Source organism: Bacillus rossius, chromosome 12, assembly GCF_032445375.1.
Source record: "Bacillus rossius redtenbacheri isolate Brsri chromosome 12, Brsri_v3, whole genome shotgun sequence".
NCBI classification, from domain to species: domain Eukaryota; kingdom Metazoa; phylum Arthropoda; class Insecta; order Phasmatodea; family Bacillidae; genus Bacillus; species Bacillus rossius.
In genome coordinates, this window is record NC_086339.1 from 3525569 (window position 1) to 3548364 (window position 22796).

The 22796-nt window shown below is 38.5% G+C and overlaps 1 protein-coding gene across 3 annotated transcripts in view; it reads left to right on the plus strand.

Annotated features, from left to right (window-relative positions):
* LOC134537383 (uncharacterized) overlaps positions 1–22796 on the plus strand; it is a 243491-nt gene that overhangs the window by 1467 nt on the left and 219228 nt on the right. For 2 of the 3 annotated variants that reach the window (XM_063377748.1, XM_063377750.1), the window contains exon 2: positions 19702–19822. The exons of the other annotated variant lie outside the window; for it this stretch is intronic. In XM_063377748.1, the coding sequence (XP_063233818.1) occupies positions 19725–19822 (98 nt within the window). In that variant the 5' untranslated portion in view covers positions 19702–19724. The remainder of the gene's footprint in view (positions 1–19701; positions 19823–22796) is intronic. 3 annotated transcript variants of the gene reach the window in all.

Below are 22796 nucleotides of genomic sequence, written 5' to 3' on the forward strand. Positions count from 1 at the left end.
ACACAAAAAGTCGATCCGAGTACTCAAGTCAGTCCAAGGCAAACATTTCATGACCTTGGAAACTAAATAACTTGCGTCGTATATTGCAGATGAGGTCTAGTATTGTGTATGGTTAAAACCTCCAAAAATTACGATTATAACCTTTTGTTGAAATGCTGAGGTACGATGTCTTCGTTGTAGGCCAGAAATCTCAGTTATTGTACTGAAATTTTAATGAAAGTTGTGAATAAAATGAGAAGAGCTAGCCTGTGATTATTTTTGTGTCGATTATAACACGCTAATACAGTCTATCCTAATCAAGTCTTCAATTCTCCATTAAATATTAATTTCGAAACAAGTTATTTAGTTTTTAGTTGCCTTTAAGTTGATTTATTAAAATAAACTGTATAAGGGGTCAAAATAATTGTGATATTTCATACATTTTAATATTAAGCAATTATAAAAAACGTTTCTCCTAAATATCTGCAGTAGTTCTTGGGTTATGTGAACAAGTTGCAGATAGATGGGGTGTTTTCCAACATCAGTATGCATACTTACTTGCAATTTTAATTTTTTTTTGTTGGTAAAACCAAGAAATCACAATACAGTGTGTGTATAGATTATTGTTGCTAAAGTTGAAAGAAATAATAATTACCACTGGCTAAACGAAATTATATTGAATTTGTTATTATTAGAGATACGGAAATGTTGCTGAATCATTTGGACGCAGGCCGGAATACAAACATCCATACCCATGCACTGTGGTCATGATTGGACCGCAGTTATTGGGACACGCCCCTCCACGACCATGAGCCAACGAAGCCCGTCTGGGCGGGCTGTAAGAAAATAATGTAGTGCCAATTAACAAGAACAAAAGGTTTCATGCTGGTAACTCAGCTAATGTAAAAGAAATCGTTGGTATGCCAAACACAAGGTTTTGAAGTTTAGCCTGAGACCAAACGAATTCGCGATATTTCCGGGTGTCTAGTTATAAATTATAATTATAACTTATAATCATGTAACTACGTGCATGAGGTGGTAATATGGCACTGTTTTTATTTTATTTGATTGTTATTCGTCAGCTGGTAAGTTTCTCTGAGGAAGCTAAGTATTTTCCTTACATCTCAACACACTTGACGTTTTTTGCTTATGTCGTATTTATGTATTGTTTTATATAACCTGCAGCCGTAAAATAAGCTTGCACACGGCATATTTTTCATCTATGCGTTAACATATTTTTTTAACATAGAGAGATATTTGAGTTGTTTTTATGTACTTATATATCTTATTTAGAAAAATTTAATACTCTTAAAATTAACTGCAATTATATGAAGTTAAGCCCCCAAGATTGTCATATTGTACTAACACCAATTTTCATTGACAAGTTATTGGGTTCATATTTTATATGAATATACCTATAAATATAAAATAGTACTTTACTAAAACAAAATATAAAAGTTATTTTGTACATGTTAACGAAATATTTTTTATTCATAATTGACTTCATGCAGGATACTTAGATACACGTCTTTTAAACTACAAGAATATAATGTAGGTTATTTTATAAACTTATTTTTAATTATTTGCATGACGTAGAATATTTTAAAAGATACAAACTAACGTGTTCTCAAAAATATTATTGTTTAATATTAAAAATAATATTGTGCAGTTTATGGTGCATTTGGTTTTATGCAATGAAAATGTATTGTTGCGGCTTTAAAATACTAGTGCAGATCTTAGTTCCTAGTACTCAGGGTTGTGTTGAGTTTTTAGGCGGAATGTGTATGCAATACTCCGAGAAAATAGTCGACCTTATTATCCCGTCTCATTCGCTATGTATCTCTAGTTTACATTTCCACACGTAATTCAGACTCTCGGAAAGTTCTGCGAGTCGTGGTGACGAACCACTTCTCTGACGCCATTCGCAGGATTGTTTGGATTCGCACAGGATGCTAATCACTGATCCGGTGGAGTTTTCTGCGTTCCCTCCCTTCGTTTCGGGTAGCGCAGTCTGGATGTGAATGGAAGTTCCACCCCGGCCCGGCCCTTTGCACGCAACGTTTATTTTCTGTTCGGAGTGACTGTCCCTCCCGGCAGCCGGCAGACTTGAGGGCGATACGATCTGAACATCCTTCCTTGCCCCCTCCCCTGCGGTGTCTTCATGCCGGGACAACGTCGCTTTCTTCGCGACCAAGAGGACTTCCCTGGGCTGTCTGCTCCCTCGATCAGGCCCCGAGTCCGGCTGGGAAAGGTTAGGACTGCCGACTGCAGGCATTAGCGTTCTCAGGAGGAAGGGGGGTGGTAGAGAGATGGAGAAGGGGGTACAATGTTCCTCCCGGTGCGCGTCATTTAACCTAAAATTCATATCTCCAAAACGTCACTTGACCTAAAATTTAAAAAATTCCTTCAGTCATTTGACCTAAAAGTCATTTGAGCTAAAAGTCATTTGCTCTAAAAGTCATATCTCCTAAACGTCACTTGGCCTAAAAGTCATATCTACTAAACGTCACTTGCCCTAAAAGTCGATTCGCCTAAAAGTCATTTGCCCTACTAGTCATTCGACCTAACAGACATTCAGCCGAAATTCATTTTAGGACTTTAGGTCAAGTGGAGTGTACTCGTTCCTCCTCCCCCCTGAAATCCTAAAAAGAAACCTATCATTCCCACCGATAAATTGAAAGCAAGCAGCGGAAAATAGTGGTTATATTCTTCCCCTCCCCTCCAACCGAACAGAAATGAAATTCTACGTTCACGCTTCTGTGTGTTCAATGTTCGTTAGGTCCACAGACTGATCACTGCGCAAGTTTCGCGCCAAAACTTTTCGTGATCTGGACTTTTTGTTGTTGTATACTTCTTTAGGCGCGTTATGAAAAAATGATGAGAGTGAAATTTTAAGATGCGCGCGCATCACTGTAACACAAAATAATTAACACAGGTTGAAGCTGCGCGCGCACCATGTGACGACATTTTTCACGGGAAGATGGTGGACCGACGTGTATGAACATAAACCCGCATTAGGGGACCATACCAAACGTATTGGTGTGCCAAATGAAACTTTATGATAGTGGAATCACCATGGAATTTATTTTGGTTAACTAAAATAGTCATATTAAGAGTGGTATATACCCCTTTTTAAAACCAGTTATACATGCGTCCACTACTAGCCTATTTTCTCGAGAATTATGATAGATACAGCTTCCAGATTATTAATCTGACGAGAAAAGTAATGCAGTTTTTCCAATATAGTTTTATATTTTGGAAATCGTGACGCAAAATATATTTAAAAAAATGGTAAAAACAAGCGATTCGTTGACGAATTTCTAGTTATTCGATGAGAAAAATTAAAATTTGAATCTATATTGGAAAAGATTATATTTTTCTGAACAAAATGGTATATTAAAAGTATAAGGTCACCGCATTAAATATCAGTTTATTTGGTTAGGAAAACTGGCTAATTTGGCATTTTTAGTGTCTGCCTTGTGCTGCTCGACGGGAAAGTTGACGCCAGGCTCCGGGAAGACGAGCAGGGTGGGGATGACACTGACACGCCTCAACGTCGCCCGCGGTAGGGGAAGTGCTGATCTGTAACGGTGATAAACCTCCCTCCTACCTTCAACCTCCTCCCGCTACACAGCAACACCGTTTCTCTGAAGGATTCATAGTCCAGGCATTTTATGAGAAAAAGGGGTCGATTTACGGACAAATTGCAAGAAAAGGTTTTATTATATCAAAATTTGCAGAAACATTTGTAGAATAACATATCCAAAATCCACCGAAATCCACTTTATTTTGGTAACGTTTTTTCCGGGATTTGTCCCGGAAAAATGCGGAATAAATTAATAACTGGAAAACGGTGCGTTCTACGAAGAAAGGTAGAGACACTAAAATTAAAGAGAGCCAAATTTACCATAACATACAAATAATTTACAAAAATACACTAATAACTACTATTTTGTTTTCTGGAATTCGTCACGGAAAAACCTAAAATATTGAAATAAATTGAAAATAGCGCATTTTACAGCAAAATGTTTCAGGACAAAGTTAAAGTACACAACGATTTTCATAATATATTACAAATTAACAAAAATCAACACAAAATAGGTTTTTGGTTTTCCAGAAAATTTCCTGGAAAAAAAAAGGACAAATCGAAAACGTATCGTACGTCAAAGAAAGTCGTAACTAAAATTAAAGACTTTTTTTTGTATTAAATATAATTTAATTTCACCAAAATCTGCTCATATATATAAATGTATATATTTTTATATGTATAGTTTTTTTTGTGACTCGTCCTGGAAAATCTTTAAAAATTCAATAAAACGAAAACGGAACATCGTATTGAAAAAGTTTCGGTGGGACAAACAGAAGCACACAAGATTTCCTTTACCAGATCCTAAATTCACTGAAATCTGGTAAATAGATTTTATTTTGTGATCGGCCACGGAAAAAGTATTGAATATGTAGGCAAAATAACAGAAAGCATTGTATCCCATGTCAAATTGTCAGATCCGAACTATATTCATTTTCCATAATATATATTTGAAGTCACTTAAATTATATTCCTTTTTTCAGTTAGTGATGTGTTAAAACGTTTTTGAAATCTACCAAAATTATATTCCAGAAAACAAAATCAGACTCATTTCAACTGCTTATCGTTTGAAAGAAAAATTCGACACGTCCATTCTCACAAAACATACCATAGAATTAAATTTACACAAGATTTCCAGTGACCTGTATCGAAAAGAAATAGAAAAATATACACACATTGGGATGCACTCTAACACACAATACTGAATAAACATGCATTAGGTAACATACATAAGTACTTTAATTTAAAATATAGGTTACCTAAACAAACATTAACGTGATTTTATATTTCTATTAATGTTAACAAACTGATCCAACAATTCGGAAAATTACCTACATATAAGCTCGAAATGTTATTTAACAGAATCATCCTGTTTAAGAGTGGTATATACCCCTTTTTAAAACCAGTTATACATGCGTCCACTACTAGCCTATTTTCTCGAGAATTATGATAGCTACAGCTTCCAGAGTATTAATCTCACGAGAAAAGTAATGCAGTTTTTCCAATATAGTTTTATATTTTGGAAATCGTGACGCAAAATGTATTTAAAAAAATGGTAAAAACAAGCAATTCATTGACGAATTTCTAGTTATTCGATGAGAAAAATGAAAATGTGTAACTATATTGGAAAAGATTATATTTTTCTAAACAAAATGGTATATTAAAAGGTCACAGCATTAAATATCTGTGTATTTGGTTAGGAAAACTGGCTAATTTGCATGGATATGTAGGAACACCCTACCTTAAAAGCCGTCACAGTAATTGCAGTCCTCGGGAGGTAATTCACGGTTTTTACAGGTTGATCCATGACAGTTTCCACAAGCCGAAGAACATGAGATGCCGTGTTTCCTAGAACTGCAGTTGGATGCACCGCAACCATCTTCCTTGCAAGTGCACCTGATTACCTTAAAAAGGCATTCCGGAACTGTTGGCTTGTCTGTCGAAATTGGCAAGAGAAGGTAGCCACATTTTCTCCATCCCCATTCTTCTGGATTCATCTTAATTCCCTTCCATTCTTGTATCTGATAGAAAACCCTTAAGAAATGGAAACGAGCTGAAGCACTAGTTGGAGGTAATTGTTCTGGTTGTACACATTTGGAACTAGTAGCTGCATTCTCACTAAACACTTTACAACGCAAAGTGTCGAGTGTGTCACTTCTTGACCCATTGTACAGGCGTACTACAGCTGTTCTGCCGATTTTACAGTGTCTTCTTTTGACACACTGGGAATACTATCTGAAATACTTTCGCAAGTTGCCTGAAGGCACTGTCATTCTGGAGCAGATCCAATGTTTTCCCCTTTCCTATACCATAGATGTGTGATGTGTCACATCCCATGAATGCATGACAGAAAAGAATATTACTACAAATTTCATCACCGAGCTTCAGCTTTAGCTCCTTAATGTGATATGTTTTCTTCTGCCTTTGTTTACTTTTTAAACACAAACAGTTATGTGTTTGTGAGCCAAAGTAGTAGAGTAAAAGGACAAGTAAATCTGTGTCTGTTCCTATAACTATTGTCAACTGTTATTTTGCACATTTTAAAGCTTCTTGGACAATGTAAATATCTGCATCACCTGGTGCTTCAACAACAGGACATTCTGCTTCGCGTAAATGTATTGCTAATAACCTACCAAATTGTCCTTTATTTCGCTCGTTCAAAAGAAACATATCTTTACGGAGTGATAGATGCATTTCTCCTGTGAATTCAACTACGGGTGATGCATTACCTCTTGTTCTTCTCATATGTGCTGTGTCTTTAGTACTGTGAGTTTTCCCATATCCATCAAATACAGTAGTTGCTAATCCATAATTTTTCAAGATGAAACTCACGTACAGCTGAGCGATCTCGTTGTATGTTGCAGTATGGGGCCAAGGTAACTGATGAAGTAAATATCCTCCGTCAATGACATATTTAATTTAATTTTATATATTTTATCGTTTGCAGAGTTATAACACATGGATACATAAAATCACTCAGTACAAGGGAATGGGAATTCAATCGTATAAATAGTAACTACATATACCAGCCAGGACAATAGTACACAAATTTTAAGCACAATTTGATAAAGGTCAATTATATAATGCAATTTTTTTGCCCATAATTTAATTCACGATTTATTTTGAAGTACAGTGCACGATTTCCGTTTTTTTTTGCTTTCGATAACTTTTTACCTGGACATTTCCTGAAAAACAAAAAAAAAAAAATTAAATGTTGATCTGTGTTAAATTCTCATATATTATGATAAACATTGTTTACTTTATCTTTTTCCTAAACCATTATGCTGTAAAGTGCACAATTTGCGATTTATTTCATTTTTAATATTTTTTCCGGGACTAATCCCGGAAAACGAAGCAGAATTTATAAGCTGATTTTCTTGAACTTTGGATATGTTATGGAAAAGTTAATCTTCTTTAATTTTTGCCTCTACAGGTTTTGTCGTCACATGCACCGTTTTTGAGTTATTATTTTATTTCGTGTTTTTTCCGGGACAAAACCCGGAAAAAAGTTACCAAAAGAAAGTGGATTTCGGTGGATTTTGGATATGTTATTCTACGAATTTTTCTGCGAATTTTGATGTAAAAAAAACCTTTTCTTGCAATTTGTCCATGTTTTTTTCATATCTTTCCTGGACTATCATGGGACAGACGATTTCCTTGGCGAGTAGCTTGAAAAGAATCTTCACTCGGTAGCAAACTACATTGTAAAAGATTTTTAAGTCTGCTGATTCGTTCAATGGTTCGTTAATGCTGTTTGTGAGCTTTCGCATAATATAAAAAAGACGCAATTATCTGTTAGTCGGTACGCATGGAAAAAAGGCAAGACAAATTAATCGGTAAGTTAGGGCGACTTTATTTAAGTGCGAAACGGAAGAAAAGAAGACCAACGGATCTGATTGAGTACCAGAAACAAAGGTAAGATATAGCGATACCGATATTAATTTTTCTTTTATCAATGTAAAAGAACACCGGAGAATTCCAAAACCGGCTAAAAACTATTTTAAGAAACATATTTTACAACTTAGTTTGTACAATGCATTTAATTTTTTAGAAAAATCCGAAGAGTTGAAGAATATGGTGCAGTTCAAGAGGAAGTCAACAGCACAATAACTGATCCCCAAACAGCTAACTTGACGGCTCATTTTTCTTTACCAGGATCAAGCAACGCAGGGAATGAAAATATGGTTCTGAATCCTGATGAGGAGTAAGTAGCCAGTGTTTTATACTACACAAACTGCGAACTGTATTTAACGATAACATTTATAATTAGCATTTTATTACGTTCAGAGTCTAATGAAAGGCTTAAATTTTTCATATAAATAATTTTCAGTTCAGTAATTGAACTTCTATGGATTTGTTCTTGGAAAAAAATATATATATAGGCCTAGTGTTACGGACAGATTAAAGAAAAGTTAGATACTCGGTATTACTGTTGTATGCAAGTCATAGGAAGTTATTATGGCTTGACGACCATACATATGTCATCGATTATCAATTTCAATTAGTAATTTTAAAAAGTGAACTAATAGGGCATTTATTCAGTCCAAGAAAAGTCCATGTGACGTGAAAAATACTAGTGCTATTATAAAACAAGCCGAAAGATAATTAAATTAATCAGTATGGGTGAAGTTATGAGGGTGGGGGAATAATTGCGAGAATGGAAGGCAAGCTATTGATAACTCACTGTGTTCGGTTCCAAAAGACAGTTTCTTCATCCCCCACCTCATTTCCCTTGTTTGAGCGTGTCTCAGTTTACAAATGCGTTCGACTATCAACAAATTATTGTGTTACTTGTGGTAGCCGCTAGCTGGAAAAACGCCAGGAATCCTTACTGCTGTATGTTGCAATATTCAAGTGCGTCATTGGGTGATTGTCCATGTTTCCTTATAAAAAATATTGAGTGCGAAAAATTTTCGCCTCGTAGGCTTTCTAGTAAAGGACGATATACAATATGGCTCTCCTGCAAACAAAAAACATTCAGTAAATATATGATGACATAAATTATTATTGTTCCACGTAGCCTTTCCTTTTTTTTGAATGTTACTTCTTTGTATGCAAGTTTGTACGTGCATGCATGTGTATGCCCGTATCTCGTACTGTACCTACATTCTGGAATTAGACTTGTCATATTAGTGTACAATAAAACTCTCTTACATCATATCCCACATTTACTGATTAGTTTGCGAACAGTGGTAGAGTTTATAGGCAGGATTATAGAATTAACTGAATATTTCACTACCTTTAAAGAGTAATTCATCAACATTTTGAGCGGAACACACAACTATAAAATTGTACTCAAATATGAGAGCCAAAATAGGAAATTTCGTTACTTTTGGAATTTTGATACTCAACATGTCACAAATATATTTTGTTTTAATCTTTGCAGGACAGTCACCAAATCGTACGCCAAACTTCAGCCACCAATCCAACTGCTGGAAACGGAAGCCGGTGTTTTTCATTGGTCCACGGAAGTGTCTGACACCATCATCATAGAAAACATCAACATCGTTGAAAACTTAATAAAATGGCGTATGAAATGAGCAGTGTTCAACAGGAAAGAAAGGTATTTAGAACAAACATTTATTGCTGATTTAGAATTTTTGTAATAAAACGTTTGAACCTATTTGAAGCCAACAACAACCTGCTAGAACCTAGTAAGAGCCATAATATACTCTCATGACATACTTAATGTTCCAGCAGTACAACATGGCAGGCAGTCCGAAGAAATAGTCATCAAACAGCTAGAAGACCAGGAAAAAATTAATATAAGTAAAGCTGGTCTTTTTATTGACCAAGAACACCCATTTCTTGCCGCAACACCCGATGGCCTTGTTGGCGAAGGTCGTCTCGTAGAAATAGTGTCCTGCTTCGGCACATGGAATGGACATAAATGAAGCCATGCGAGAAGGCAAAATAAAGTATTTGAAATATTCTGAAGAAAGTCCTACTGTCATTTCATTTAAAAAAGATCCTGAATATTTCTACCAAGTCCAGGGTCAACTTCACATAACCAGAAGGGATATTTGCTTGTTTGGCATCTGGACTTCGAGCCAAAATAAATTAAAAGTACCTATTGGAAATTTTCAGAGACGACACATTCTGGAAAGAAAAAAATGGAACCAAAACTCGTTTTATTTTACACACAATGCGTTCTTCCGGAATTAGTTGATCCTAGACACACAAGAAATATGGAAATTCGGGATCCGCCGCACATAACAGAGGCTATCAGAAGTCATAAGATAAAATGCATGGGAAAACGAAGATCGTCCAAAACAAAACCGAATATTACACCCTGATTACATTAAACGTGAACATTTTTCAAGCTTTTGCAGAACTTTCAAGAAAATGTTGGTCTTGGATAATCATTCAAACTAATTTTTATAGTGACCTGTTTGATTTATCAATCTAAGTCGCCTGCTCACTTTGCTTCATAAACTATCACCTTTCATACTGGAAATTATTCTTGCTCATTGTTTCTAGAACGTTTAACCATGCCAAGCATTTTCATGAACCTTCATTTTTAGTATGCCAGCACCTACGTGTGCATAAGAAAGTATAGCCCGTGTGGTCACGTTCAGTGGCTACCTAGAGAATCATTACCGTAATTATTTTGGATATGTAAAAAAATAAAATGTCTTACCTATAATGTAAATTTTAAAGCTGAGTTAAGCTTTCCAGAATGGTTAAATGCTCAAGTGAGCAATGGTGTTTAAAATTATAGAAGACATTGCTTGTTTAGGTGAATAAATACTGAGGTGTTCGTAACTGTTACTTTTGAAGGAAATTAATTCATTTAGCAGCCAATTGAGAAATTTTGTAAAATTTTAAAATGAGAAACAAGAGAATTTCATAAAAAGAGTGTTCGGTATGCATAAACTTCTTGTCTGGTAAGTCCTAACAAAAAGGAGAAACGAAATAAATGTATAATAGCGACCATAAAAATATTTTGCTTCAGTGGTAAGCTGAATTAAATTCTGTGTTTTGTTGTTTTAAAAGTGTGTGTGCATTAAATCGAATAGTATAAATGCCTGTCTAGTTAAAAATATAAAGCTTATGTACATTTTTTGTGCGTCACAGGTAAAAACCAATTTGTGTGTAATTCTACTAAACTTGTTTAAATAATCTGTTGTCGTTTACTGTATCGGATTTGTAAAATTATTTCTATTTAAGCATTTGTTTCTCTTAAATACCTCTCTAAAGGCCATCTACATACTTTTAAGATTGTTGGACTTTTCTGCAAACTGTTTTGAAAAAGGTTTTTGTGATGTAAAAATATTTGTGTTTAAAATGTCTATTATACCGTACAGTTTTTTTTTTAAATTTGTCTTTCTTGGAAGTAACTCGTGCCCACGTTGGTTTAATTTATAGTGCTCTTTTTAAATTTATTTGTCTTTTATAACATAATGAACATTGTATATTGGTGTGAAACAAAATGTATGAATTACGTGTGAAATAAATACATGTTTTATAATGTGGAATTATGTAACGATTTTTTGTATAGTGCCTTTTTATACCACGTCCAAATAAAATATATGCTACCTGCATGATAACTCATTGCCATGACACAAGTGAAACAATTACAAATGAGATTATTCCATGTTATAAAAACACGAACACTTTTTTTTAAAAAAATAGTAAATAATATGTATGTATTTCGAAAAGCTTTTACAACTATCATTGACAGATGCGAGTTATAAAAAAAAATAACATCGATTCGGAAAATATATTTAACTTCGGCAAGATTTGTTTGCAGAATAAGGTAATTTCATGTTCCTTGGAGGATATGTAACGTTTAATATCCACGTGACTTCGAAAATTACGATGTAATATCACTTTTCCCACTTCATGTAAAAGTTTGTGTTTTTAGCAAAAACATAGTAATCCATTTTATCTTTTTTTTTTACTTATGAACTACTAAACACGCGTAAAAAAATGCTACCATTACGACAAACATACTTTTCGCGTTATTTGACATTTGAGTTGAATGAAACGTTGTGTGTAGCCACTAGCTCGCGCGGCGCTCCGCTCGTACGGGGAAGGCAGGTAGGCAGGTAGCAATGCTGTCGAGGCATCCCGACCCGTACCGCGCCGTCATGAGGAGGGAATGACCATGGAGTGAGGGAGGGTAAACCGAGTCCATCCCCTCCACCGACATCATTTCGCCAGGACGCGCTCCTAGTAGGCCACTCCTCCAAGGCTAAACTCCGCCCAGGCTAGAGGTATTTTGTGCTGCTCGCGCCGGATTCTGAGTAGCCGCTTCTCTATATACCACTCTTAAGGAGTAAATTCCGAGCAAGGACTGCTGTCTCGTGCAGTGGCGACGGCCCCGGGCGAGGCAGTGGGTTAGCGAGGTCTCGAGTCTGCCACGCCGTCTGAGCCGGGAATAGCCTCCGTCTGCCGTCTCCCCCTCCTCCTCGTCAGCCCAGGCCGACCTGGTGTACGTCCTTGCGTTCCTGGTGCCGCCCCTCGACCGGCGCGCGGCATAGGCCACTCAAGGCCCTGGCCTTTCAGTGTAAAGCCTTTGAATATATATACTGTATAGAAGTCGCGAGTGGATAGGATTTACTCTACGTTTTTCAGAAGCGTATGATGAGCAGCTTGGGAACTTCACCGCTGCAGTGCGCTGCCGTAACGCCCTGTATCGTCTTAGTTGTTATTTACACGTTAGAGCGCAGCGCTGTCGCCCGCTGTCATTCCCCGCACCCCTCATCCATCATTCACTGCAGCTCGAGGTCGTTCAACGGGAGGGGGAAGGGGTGTTTGAAGAGTTAGACACTTGTCCGCTAGGGACCACCACAAGTCGATGCCCTAGAGATGGTGGCGATTGCGGCGGTGAATTAACCAACTACCTCAAAACCGTATTAGAAATTTTAACCTGAGCTGGCGACTTCTATACAGTATATATATTCAAAGGTAAAGCTGGGTTCACAATTAAAAAAATTACGCGAGTGCATAGCAAGCCATGCACACGACCTGTGCGAAATGCGAAATCGGTTCACAATTGAATTCTTACTGTTAATTTCAGCCAATGAAATTTCGCTAACCATGCGACATCTGTTACCAGTGTTAGTAAATAAACATATTAACTTTCAAAATAACGATAATACATTTAATATCTCGACATTTTCTTACCACAATATGATTAATAAATATAAACATATTTCTAGTCCCGCCAAAAGCACCCTGCTCTTCTCGCATTGGCTGTTGTGCCATGCGTACGCGACCGAAATAAAATATATTCATTTCACTCCTATGCTCACGACCTCGCTCCCGTGCACACGACCAACTTTCTGCTGTTGTGAATCGTTAGGTTAGGAAACATGGCGTTCATATCCTATGCACACGACCTACTGTTACTGTTACTGTTATTTTTTCAATTGTGAACCCAGCCTAAAGGCCGGTCCACAGGCAACGTTTTCAGCAACGATTTACCTGCGCAGGTCACATCGTTGTAGACAAGACGTAGCGTGCAGACAGGAAAACTGCGCCAGTTTTGTGAACTGCGCGGAGACGGAACACGGAGAAGGAAAACTGCGGCCAAGAGCATTTATGTCCGCGCAGTTTAGTCGACCCAGTGGCGGATTTACAAATTTTCCAGGTATAGGCTGCAAAGTTTTTGCCGCCCTTGCCTCTACAATTTTCATGTCCTAGATTAAGTTCGTTACAATCCCTTTTTGCGCGATTTTTTGTTGGCAAAATCATCTATTATATCGTCGTAAGTAATATTGTTCATTAATTCCGACTCTATGCACAAAAGTGCTAAAGCGTTTAATTTTTCTTGGCTCAAGGTCGATCTCAGATAATTTTTTACCCTTTTTAGACAAGAAAAACTTCTCTCACCCGAACAATTTGTCGCTGGTGTACATAAGGCCATACGAAGGGCTATGTCCAAGTTCGGATAAACGTTCTGCAAACTTTGTTTTCGCAGAAACGAAGATAGACTCTGTAATGATGTAAAATCTGGTTTTACCAGAATGCTTTGCGAAGATATGTGGCTTTGAAAATGTATGCATTCTTGAACCAACTCAGTCTCTAAATCATTAGGATACATTTTTTCTAAGGACAGAGCCTTTTTCGTAAGGGTTGATAATGATAACTCGCTCATTTTGGTCAGAAATGAAAATTTTTCATTGAAATTGTCGTATGCCTTCTTCCTTTTTTCTAATTCGGATACGAGTCTATCAATGATGACGAGAAATGTATTAACCCTGAAAGTATCGCTAGTATCACTCGCTGTCATACTCATTTCTTCATCGGGTGTTTCATCAGCAAATTTTTTTCTTTTCAGTTGTCTTTTTCCCAATCTTTTTGTGTACTGCTTCGACGCACTTAATTCCATTGCCATTTCTTCGAAATACTTGAAGTTTTCTCGTTGCTCTACGAAAAACTTGCGAAGAGATTCATAAAGATCGGCTACAGTAATCAAATCTACGGTAGAAGCCTGGATTTGAACATTTACTTTGTTTATTCTTTCCAAAAAAACATTCCACACAACAACCATTAACGCTGTTTCCAGTTTTTTTAATTTTGAAAGAATTCCCATTGCTTCATTTCTTGTGACAGGCTTTTCGGTGCAGTCATTCCTGATTGTTTCCAAAGCTTTAATGACTTCGTGCCACGAATCTCTCAAACTTCTGCATGCATCCTCTCTAGCTGACCAACGTGTGAGGTTTACTCTCTTGACTGTTTTGCCTTCTCCGACTTCAGTCATCAATATCTTCCAGCGTTGTGTTGAACTTGAAAAAAAAACGTATATTTCTTGGAGCAACATGAAGAATCGACAAGCTTCTGTGCAAGATTCAGCAGTCGCAGTTGCCACTAAATTTAAAGAATGGGCAGAGCAAGGAACGAAAAAAGCAAACGGTGCTTGACTTTGAATTTTAGCCTGTAAGCCATTGTATATGCCAGACATATTTGCGGCATTGTCATACGATTGTCCACGGCAGTCTTCAATGTTCAAACCCAAGGTTTTTAGTTCCGAAGTAATGGCAGCAAACATTTCTTCAGCTTTATGTCCCACTGAGGGCAAAAACTTGAGGAATCTTTCACAGGGTTCTCCTGTTTCTAAAACATACCGAATCACGAAGGTGAGCTGGTCCACATGTGCTATATCCGGTGTTGAATCGATGATTAAGGAAAAGTATTTCTCCCTTCTTATCTCGTCTCCAATTTGCTTCAAGACTTTATGGCACATCAAAAGTATAAATTCATCACAAACGGTCTTCGATAAGTAACTGGTACTTCCGGATCCTTGATTCCCAAATCGTTCAATATGACTGGCTAAGAAAGGATCAAACTCAGCTAACAGTTCCAGAATCATAAAATAATTTCCGTTGTGTGGATCACCGAACTTTTCACTTTTTCCTCTAAAAGCGAGACCTCTTGAACACAGCCGCTTCACTACAGCAACAACCCTTTTCAGAACATTTCTCCAATAAGTAATTTCTTCATCAATTTGCAAATGCAGTAAATTGTCGATTCGACCATCAATCGCACTTCTAGCTTTCAGACTAAGGATACTGGATTTATGACGCGCAGAGTTTTCATGCTGAGCTACTCGGTGTTCTGCATTTTTCCAGTCATTAAATCCTTCGTTCTCGAACTGAGTTTTATTCTCCAATGGACCGAATGCTAAACATGGTCCGCAATATACGGAACTCTTACTTTCAGAGTAAACCAGCCAATTTCGGTCCTTCACTTCATTGTTTTTCATTTTTCTTTGAAAGATACTCACTGGCAAGAAACGACGTTGATCAGCATATAGTTTTCCACTTTTAGAGAAGTCAGAAGACTTGTTTTGATAAAAGCCGCATCTTGCAATAATTTCCCTTAAAGTATCGTTAATTTCCCATAAAGCTGGATCTTTGTTTTGATCTACAGTTGTTTGCTTTTGGTCATCATTTAACGATTCGGTCTGAGAGGCATCTTCAATTTTGGAGCACTCGTCGTCAAGAACATAATCATCAGTTTTTTCTTTAGTCGATAGTTCAACAGATGACAGTTGGGCAGCAGAATTAAAGTCCGTTTCATCCTTTCCAGATTGCATTGTTGAAGTTCCCGTTTTTTCGACCCAATTTTCATTTTTAAAAAAACTGTCAATTTTTGTGGTTTTTCGTATAATTTGCTCTTGTTCTTCTTTTTTTATTTTGGCCTTCTTTTTGTACTCCGCTCCACTAAGTCGCTTTCTCCCATCACTCATTTTCACAATTTTTTCTTCAGGAACTGAAATGGAAAGGATTAAATTAACAAGTTTATTTTTCGTACACAAGCAGCGATAGGGGAGGGCAGGGTAACGTAGCCAGAGCGAGCAAAGTGGCCATTGGCTGTTACTCAGCTGGAGAGTGATGAAGTTTGATAGCGAGGATGTGAAACATTTGTAAGAGACGCCATTAGTGTTCTGAGAGCACCCGGTCTGTTTGCAGTGAAAGTTATTTGTTTTATTAAGGTTTTACTGGTTTTACTATTTCTGATGTAACATGTAAGGTAAGTAATAATTACTGTTGATCATTATTAAATACACAGTAATGCCATAATTATTTAATATAGCCTATCCAAATTAGCATGTTTTAAACTTTAATACCACATATTAATAACTGTAGAAGATGTCTTTTTTTTGCTAGTTTTTTTGTAATGGCGTCTCAGAGGGCAAAGTGGCCAGCCACCACCGCATGTTCACTTTGCCCGAACTGTATATACTTAGCTCTATTTATGTATTACTAAATAATAAAACAAACTATTGAACATTTTACATTTTTTTTTAATCTACACTGTAAATTTCTAACGTGTTTTGCAATGTGTGTGTTGTTTTCGTGTGGGGAACGACCTTACACAAAAATTTGCCAGCAGGAGAGGCTTGGCAGATAAGGTGGCAGTATCTGGTGGCAGTATCTCAAGGACGGCTCATATTTCACAAACAAGTGCAGGTGGCCGGAAATGGTATCCCGTGATTTAGTTTCCTTAAGATAAAAGAAAAATGAAAAAAAAAATGTCATATCATTTACCCGATTAGTGCGACGGGCAAACAAAAAACAAACATGAGTCGCTCCAATATTTACATTTTAATGGTGTTTTGATTGTACGAAAACTATATTATTGAAGGGTTATTTTATATTTTGATTTTAATTACAATATACAATTTATGTATCGTTTTATCTTAGGATGGCCACGTTACCCTGCTCACCCCTATCCTTCATTCAGAATTCACATAATAAATAGTTAACGTAAAAACGTATTTTTTTAATGCTATCACGAAAAAATTAAAATTTATTTGCATGGTTTCCGATGAATTGTTTATTGTGAATTATTATTTCTATTTTTTGATGTTTGCTTCATTGAAAAAGACAAAATGACAAGATAACCATGAGCAATCTTTTAGAATACTATTTATAGTTAATATGAAAATGTTCTAAATTTAACGTGACCATGTTCCAAGCTTCAAAATGAAAAATATTATTGCAGGGCTTTTTCAATAAATTTATTCGTTATCGTTACAGATGCTTTATTATAATGTATTATGATTATAAAAAGTTTTTACTTACCGGTGCTGTGAAAATATTCATACAATGATACAATTCACGAAACACTTCGAAAAATAACAGTCCACACGACACACCTACGTAGAAATATCAATTCGTTATGCAATACACGCGTAAGACAACTGTGGTCCCGACTCCCGAGGTAACAGCTCTAATTGCCGCCCCACCCGCGACATGACGCGGTTCGACCCTTGAGGCGGACTAGGAGAAGGGAGGGGACAGTCTGGCGGAAGGGATAGCGGCGGAGGGAGGGCGGAGGGGCCCTTCTGACCTTGGGTAGTCACATTTTTCCCGGGACCATAGTTGTCTTGGGCGTGTAGTGCCAACCGAGGCCTTGTCCATTAAAATTCGCATTTACTGACTAGCGAACTAGCTGTTTTACTCTGGAATATGGAAGTTTGCTACACGGATTCACGGAACGTACAATGACAAGGGAGAGGGGAAAGTCATCGGCAAAATTTGTTGCAGACTTCTATTTGTAAAACATCAGAAAACAGAAAACCGTCATGCAGAAATATTTTTGATTTCTATGAGGTAGCAAAAAAAAAAAATCGGTCCCCAAATTTGCCGCCCCAAAAATCTGCCGCCCTAGGCTCAAGCCTACTCAGCCTACTGGTAAATCCGCCACTGAGTCGACCTGCACAGACTTGTCGTAGCGTGTGGACACTTCCTCCGTCTTCTCCGTACACGGTGCTCAGTTCTCCCTCGGTATTTGTGCCGGAACAGTGTAATCTGTTCAACGATGACCGATTTGCGACAGTGTTCACGTGAATTTCTAGCAGAGTTCATCGGTCTGTACAAGTCCTAACCGTGTTTGTGGCGGGTCAAATCAAAAGAATATAGCGATAGGGACAAAAAAAAGTCATGAGTATGAAGCACTTGTGCAAAAATACAAAGAGGTTGACATCGCGGCTAACAGAGATAAAATCACCAAAAAAAAAATTAATTCTTTGAGGTCGGTATACCGGAAAGAATTGGCCAAAGTAAGGAATTATCGCAAGTGATAGGATAAAACTTGGCTGCAAACTGTGTTGTGTGGACACGGCTAAACTGCAACCTTTTGTTTGCAAAGTTTTGCCTGCGCAGTCAAAACTGTGTACAAAACTTTGCGTGTGGACCGGCCTTAACCATTACATCATTGTTCTAAGAGTACGCTATTTTGAGTTTTAAAAGAAAATTGTCACACTAAAATATCAGGGAACAGAAGACTTTCAGAAGTCCAACGTTCACGCGTGGAGATTTAAATAATGATTGATTTTGCTTGAGAATATAAAACTGAATATTAATTTATTTAGGTTGTTATTAAATTGTTTATAATACTTTATTTCTCAAGTCGATTGTTTCATGTTTTCTTTAAAAACAAGTCATAATTACATATGCATTAATGTTTTTTTAATACATGTGAAACATATGTCAAGTTTGTTTTTATGAAAGACATGCTTATAACTGACACGTGTGCAAACCGGCAATAAATGTGGACTTCTTGCCGCTTCTGTGTTCGAGACATGTTAGGCTAGACGTGGAAGGAAATGTATTTACTGTAGCCCACTATAAGGATTACATTACAACAATCATTAAAAAAAAAAAACCTCTCTGTAACATTATGTAGCTAAGTTGCTGTAATTTTCTTAGTCTGTCTTCACTAGAAATTATTATTTTTTCATTAAAATCCTTGAATGAATGAACCACCCCCCCCCCCTTTTTTTTTTTTCCATAACGGCTGCACCCCTTTCCCAACTATGACATTTGAGCGGTGACCGTAACATCATATGGCAGAGAAATGAAGATAAAGGTGTAATGCAAGGCCCTAGAGTGCTTTCAAGAATCTGTACTGGTTTGTTTCATGCCTAAAAAATATTATTCTAGAAACCACGCGTTTTAACCATTTCTTGGCTCTTCTAAAAAATACAGTTGGAAAACGAAATGCGGAAACAGAACTACTCATCCGCCTTAATGTGTTCTTAGATGCTTTTCATAAACAGACACCACTGGGATATGTTGGGCAGTTTTCAAATCGCGTGGTTTTTCCAGAAGCTCTGCGCACCGTGTGTGTCCACCGGGTAGGCGGGGCCTTAATCTCGTGTCTAGCGTCTGGTGTGCGAACCGGGGACGCACCACAACATTTTTACTTTAAAAAAAAAAATAGAGAAAGTTTAATTTAAGATGGAACACGGAGCATTTAATTTTTTATTTTTTTTTTAGTTGAGTGAAGTTGTACAACCACCGCGAAATTTGTAGCTTTCACAAAATCATTCATGTTACACGTATGTAGGTGTTTAGTGAAACGAGAGCTGGTGGCCCCCCCAGGAACACGCAGCAGTGTCGACGACTCGCTCGTGTGCCGGACGACAGAGCCAGAGGCTGGAGGGTGTGCCGGACGACAGAGGGCTGACGGAGGCTACAGGGTGTGCCGGACGACAGAGCCAGAGGCTAGAGGATGTGCCGGGCGACAGAGGCAAGACTGAGGCTACAGGGTGTGCCGGACGACAGAGGGCTGACGGAGGCTACAGGGTGTGCCGGACGACAGAGCCAGAGGCTAGAGGATGTGCCGGGCGACAGAGGGCTGACGGAGGCTACAGGGTGTGGTGCCGGTGTGCGCAGGCGCTGGATGAGCGGGGCCGCCCATGTTGCTGCAGCCCAGCGCTCCCGCGGCCCTGCGGCAAGCCCTCCGGCCCGGCTGGTCGGCGCACGTCGCCCCGGACGGCAGGCTCTACTACTGCAAGTGAGTAGCCCCTACCCTCCTCCCTTCTCTTCTACCCGTGTCCTCCACGGCCAACCACGGAGCAGCTTCCAGCCAGCAGTAGTGCTCGGGGTCCTCCTCGGCTTGCTACCGTCCCTACCACCTGGTACTGCACCAGTACTACTGCGCAACCAGAGGCAGACGAGGCTACAGCCTTGGGCGCTAAACTGCCGGAGTCATTGTGACCACGGAGGGCAGATGAACTGAATTTATTTGTACTGAAAGATACATACGTCAATACCGTCAAATTAAAAAAAAAAGTCAGTCATGGGGACTGTCGACAGAAGTCAACACTTAAAATTATGTTTTTAAATGTGTTTTTAAATGTGTAATATGAAATCATTTCTACGTCAAATGTACGCACGAAAATGATTTTGGTATTATATCACTAGCATGTCGGTGACGCGAACCACAAAAAAAAAGGGGGGGGGGGGGGTTGCGTGTACTTGGGCACGCGCGTTAGAAGTTACACTTTGTTGGCATAGTAAAAAAAAACTACCTTAAATTCTGCATGCAAATAAAATAATAAAAGGACTATTGTGATATTATTAGAGACCGGAAAAATTCGCGGGTTCATTTCGTGTTATGCTAAAATTCAAATAATTATACATTAGCGCTGCTTCTACCACTGGTTCACTGTTAATCTGGATTAATGATGGCTAGAGACCTGAAAAATTCGCGGATTCATTTCGCGATAGGATAGCGTCCAAATACTTTTGACATTATTTTGCTTCAGTGATTGGGCCACAGTTTATCTGAATGATACTCGGCCAATGGAAAACCTTAAACAATAGAAGTATCGAATCACTAGCGTCCCAGTTAACAGGTGTCACGAGTCAGTAGCCAATGGGCAGATGTAATTTTCCCGAGTGCATAGAGGATCATGGAGTATATCCTACAGGTCATTGAAATCGCGAATTTTTCCGGTCTCTAATGATGGCCAATTAGAGACCCTCACTCATAGAAGTGTCGAATCACAGACACTCAGTCGAGACGACTCACAAGTCAGCAGCCAATGAACAGGTGGCATTTGCCCGAGTGTGTAGAGTGTAATAGAATCTATCCTGGAGGTCACTGAATCCGCGAATTTTGCAGGTCTCTAGACTGATCACACTCCCGCAGACAGCAGCGGGGGTGACCAGATAAAGTAGGCGTGTGTGCATCACCGCGACTAACATTGGCTTGTCGAAGCCTAGCCTGGCTCTAAGTGAGTCCTCGGAACTACTGGTCGTCCGGTTATTCTGATAGTTAACGATGTTGGGGAACTTTGGGACTTTGAATATATATACTGTATAGAAGTCGCCAGCCCAGGTTAAAATTTCTAATACGTTTTTGAGGTAGTTGGTTAATTCACCGCCGCAATCGCCACCATCTCTAGGGCATCGACTCGTGGTGGTCCCTAGCGGACAAGTGTCGAACTCTTCAAACACCCCTTCCCCCTCCTGTTGAACGAACTTGAGCTGCAGTGAATGATGGATGGTGGTGCGGGGAATGACAGCGGGCGACAGTGCTGCACTCTAACGTGTAAATAACAACTAAGACGATACAGGGCGTTACGGCAGCGCACTGCAGCGGTGAAGTTCCCAAGCTGCTCTCATACGCTCCTGAAAAACGTAGAGTAAATCCTATCCACTCGCGACTTCTATACAGTATATATATTCAAAGCTTTGGGACGTGGTGTAGTCGTCGCGAACGAGCGAAGGACGAAAGGGGAGGGTGGCTCGATCAGAGCGCGTGCGGCTGCGGTCCCCACGGCGAGGTCGATCCCTGCGAGATGATGGATCGATTGTTCTCGTCGCTGTTCGCCGCGCGGGTACGGAGCCAGCTTCCCCCACCCCCCAGGGCGAAACTAATGAGGTGACACTATTAATTACCGGCCTAGCGCTTTGTGACTAAGTGCCGATCACACCCAACCCCTGTGAGCGCGCGCTCTGGGTCACTGTTACAGACGAACGATTTATCGCGGGAGCATATCGACTGTTTTGTTGTTTTGTCGAATCGAGAAGTTCTCGGTCTGGCCGTCATTCCTGTGTGCTGCAGTTGCAGTTTAAAGGGAATACTCTTAAGCCAATAATAAACCAGGAACTAAAATACTACAGAATTACAGGCTCCCAAGTTTTCCAGCCAAGTTTGCCCGAGTATCCAGAGAACTGTGGAGTCTATCCTGTATTTTTTTCCTTCTCTATGTAGAGTGTCCGTGAAAGACCGCACGTTTTTTTCTTTTGGATCAGATAGAGAATAAATTTCTGACAGGAAGTGTTTGCCGATTTTTGATCTGACCCATAGGTAATTAGTAATTAATTAAAATAGTTAACCAATGATGAGGGCGCTCTAAGAGGAAGAAGAAGAAGAAGAGTGAGGGGACTGTGCTTACCGGGAGAGAGAGAGAGAGAGAGAGAGAGAGAGAGAGAGAGAGAGTGTGAGAAGCGCGAGGTACTACTGCTTACGGCGCGCCAAGAGTATAAGGGGGCAAGCAGCAGTAGGCAAGCATGTGCTCGCTCATCATTGGTTAACTATTTTAATTAATTACTAATTGCCTATGGGTCAGATCAAAAATCGGCAAAGACTTCCTGTCTCAGAAATTTATCCTCAGAAAAAAAAATTGGTTGTCTATAAAGTCGGTTTACGGACGATAGTTTAACGTGACAACGTCATAACAGAACATTGATGAAATGATTGTGTACTTTTATGAATATATTTTAATCATTTTTATTGAATTATCAATATTTTGTATGGATACGAAGAAGGAGTGAAATGAATCTACAATTTTTTTGATAAATTTACTTTTACTTGTACTCATTCATTCAAATATGTTTATTACTTTAACGAAGAGATTATTTTAATATAACCTTTATACATGTTTGCTATTTAACTTCTTCCAATATGTGTTATTCTGTTAAGGATAGGACGATGATAGAAAAAGTAGGAAACGAATGGGAGTGTTTCTAGTTTAATG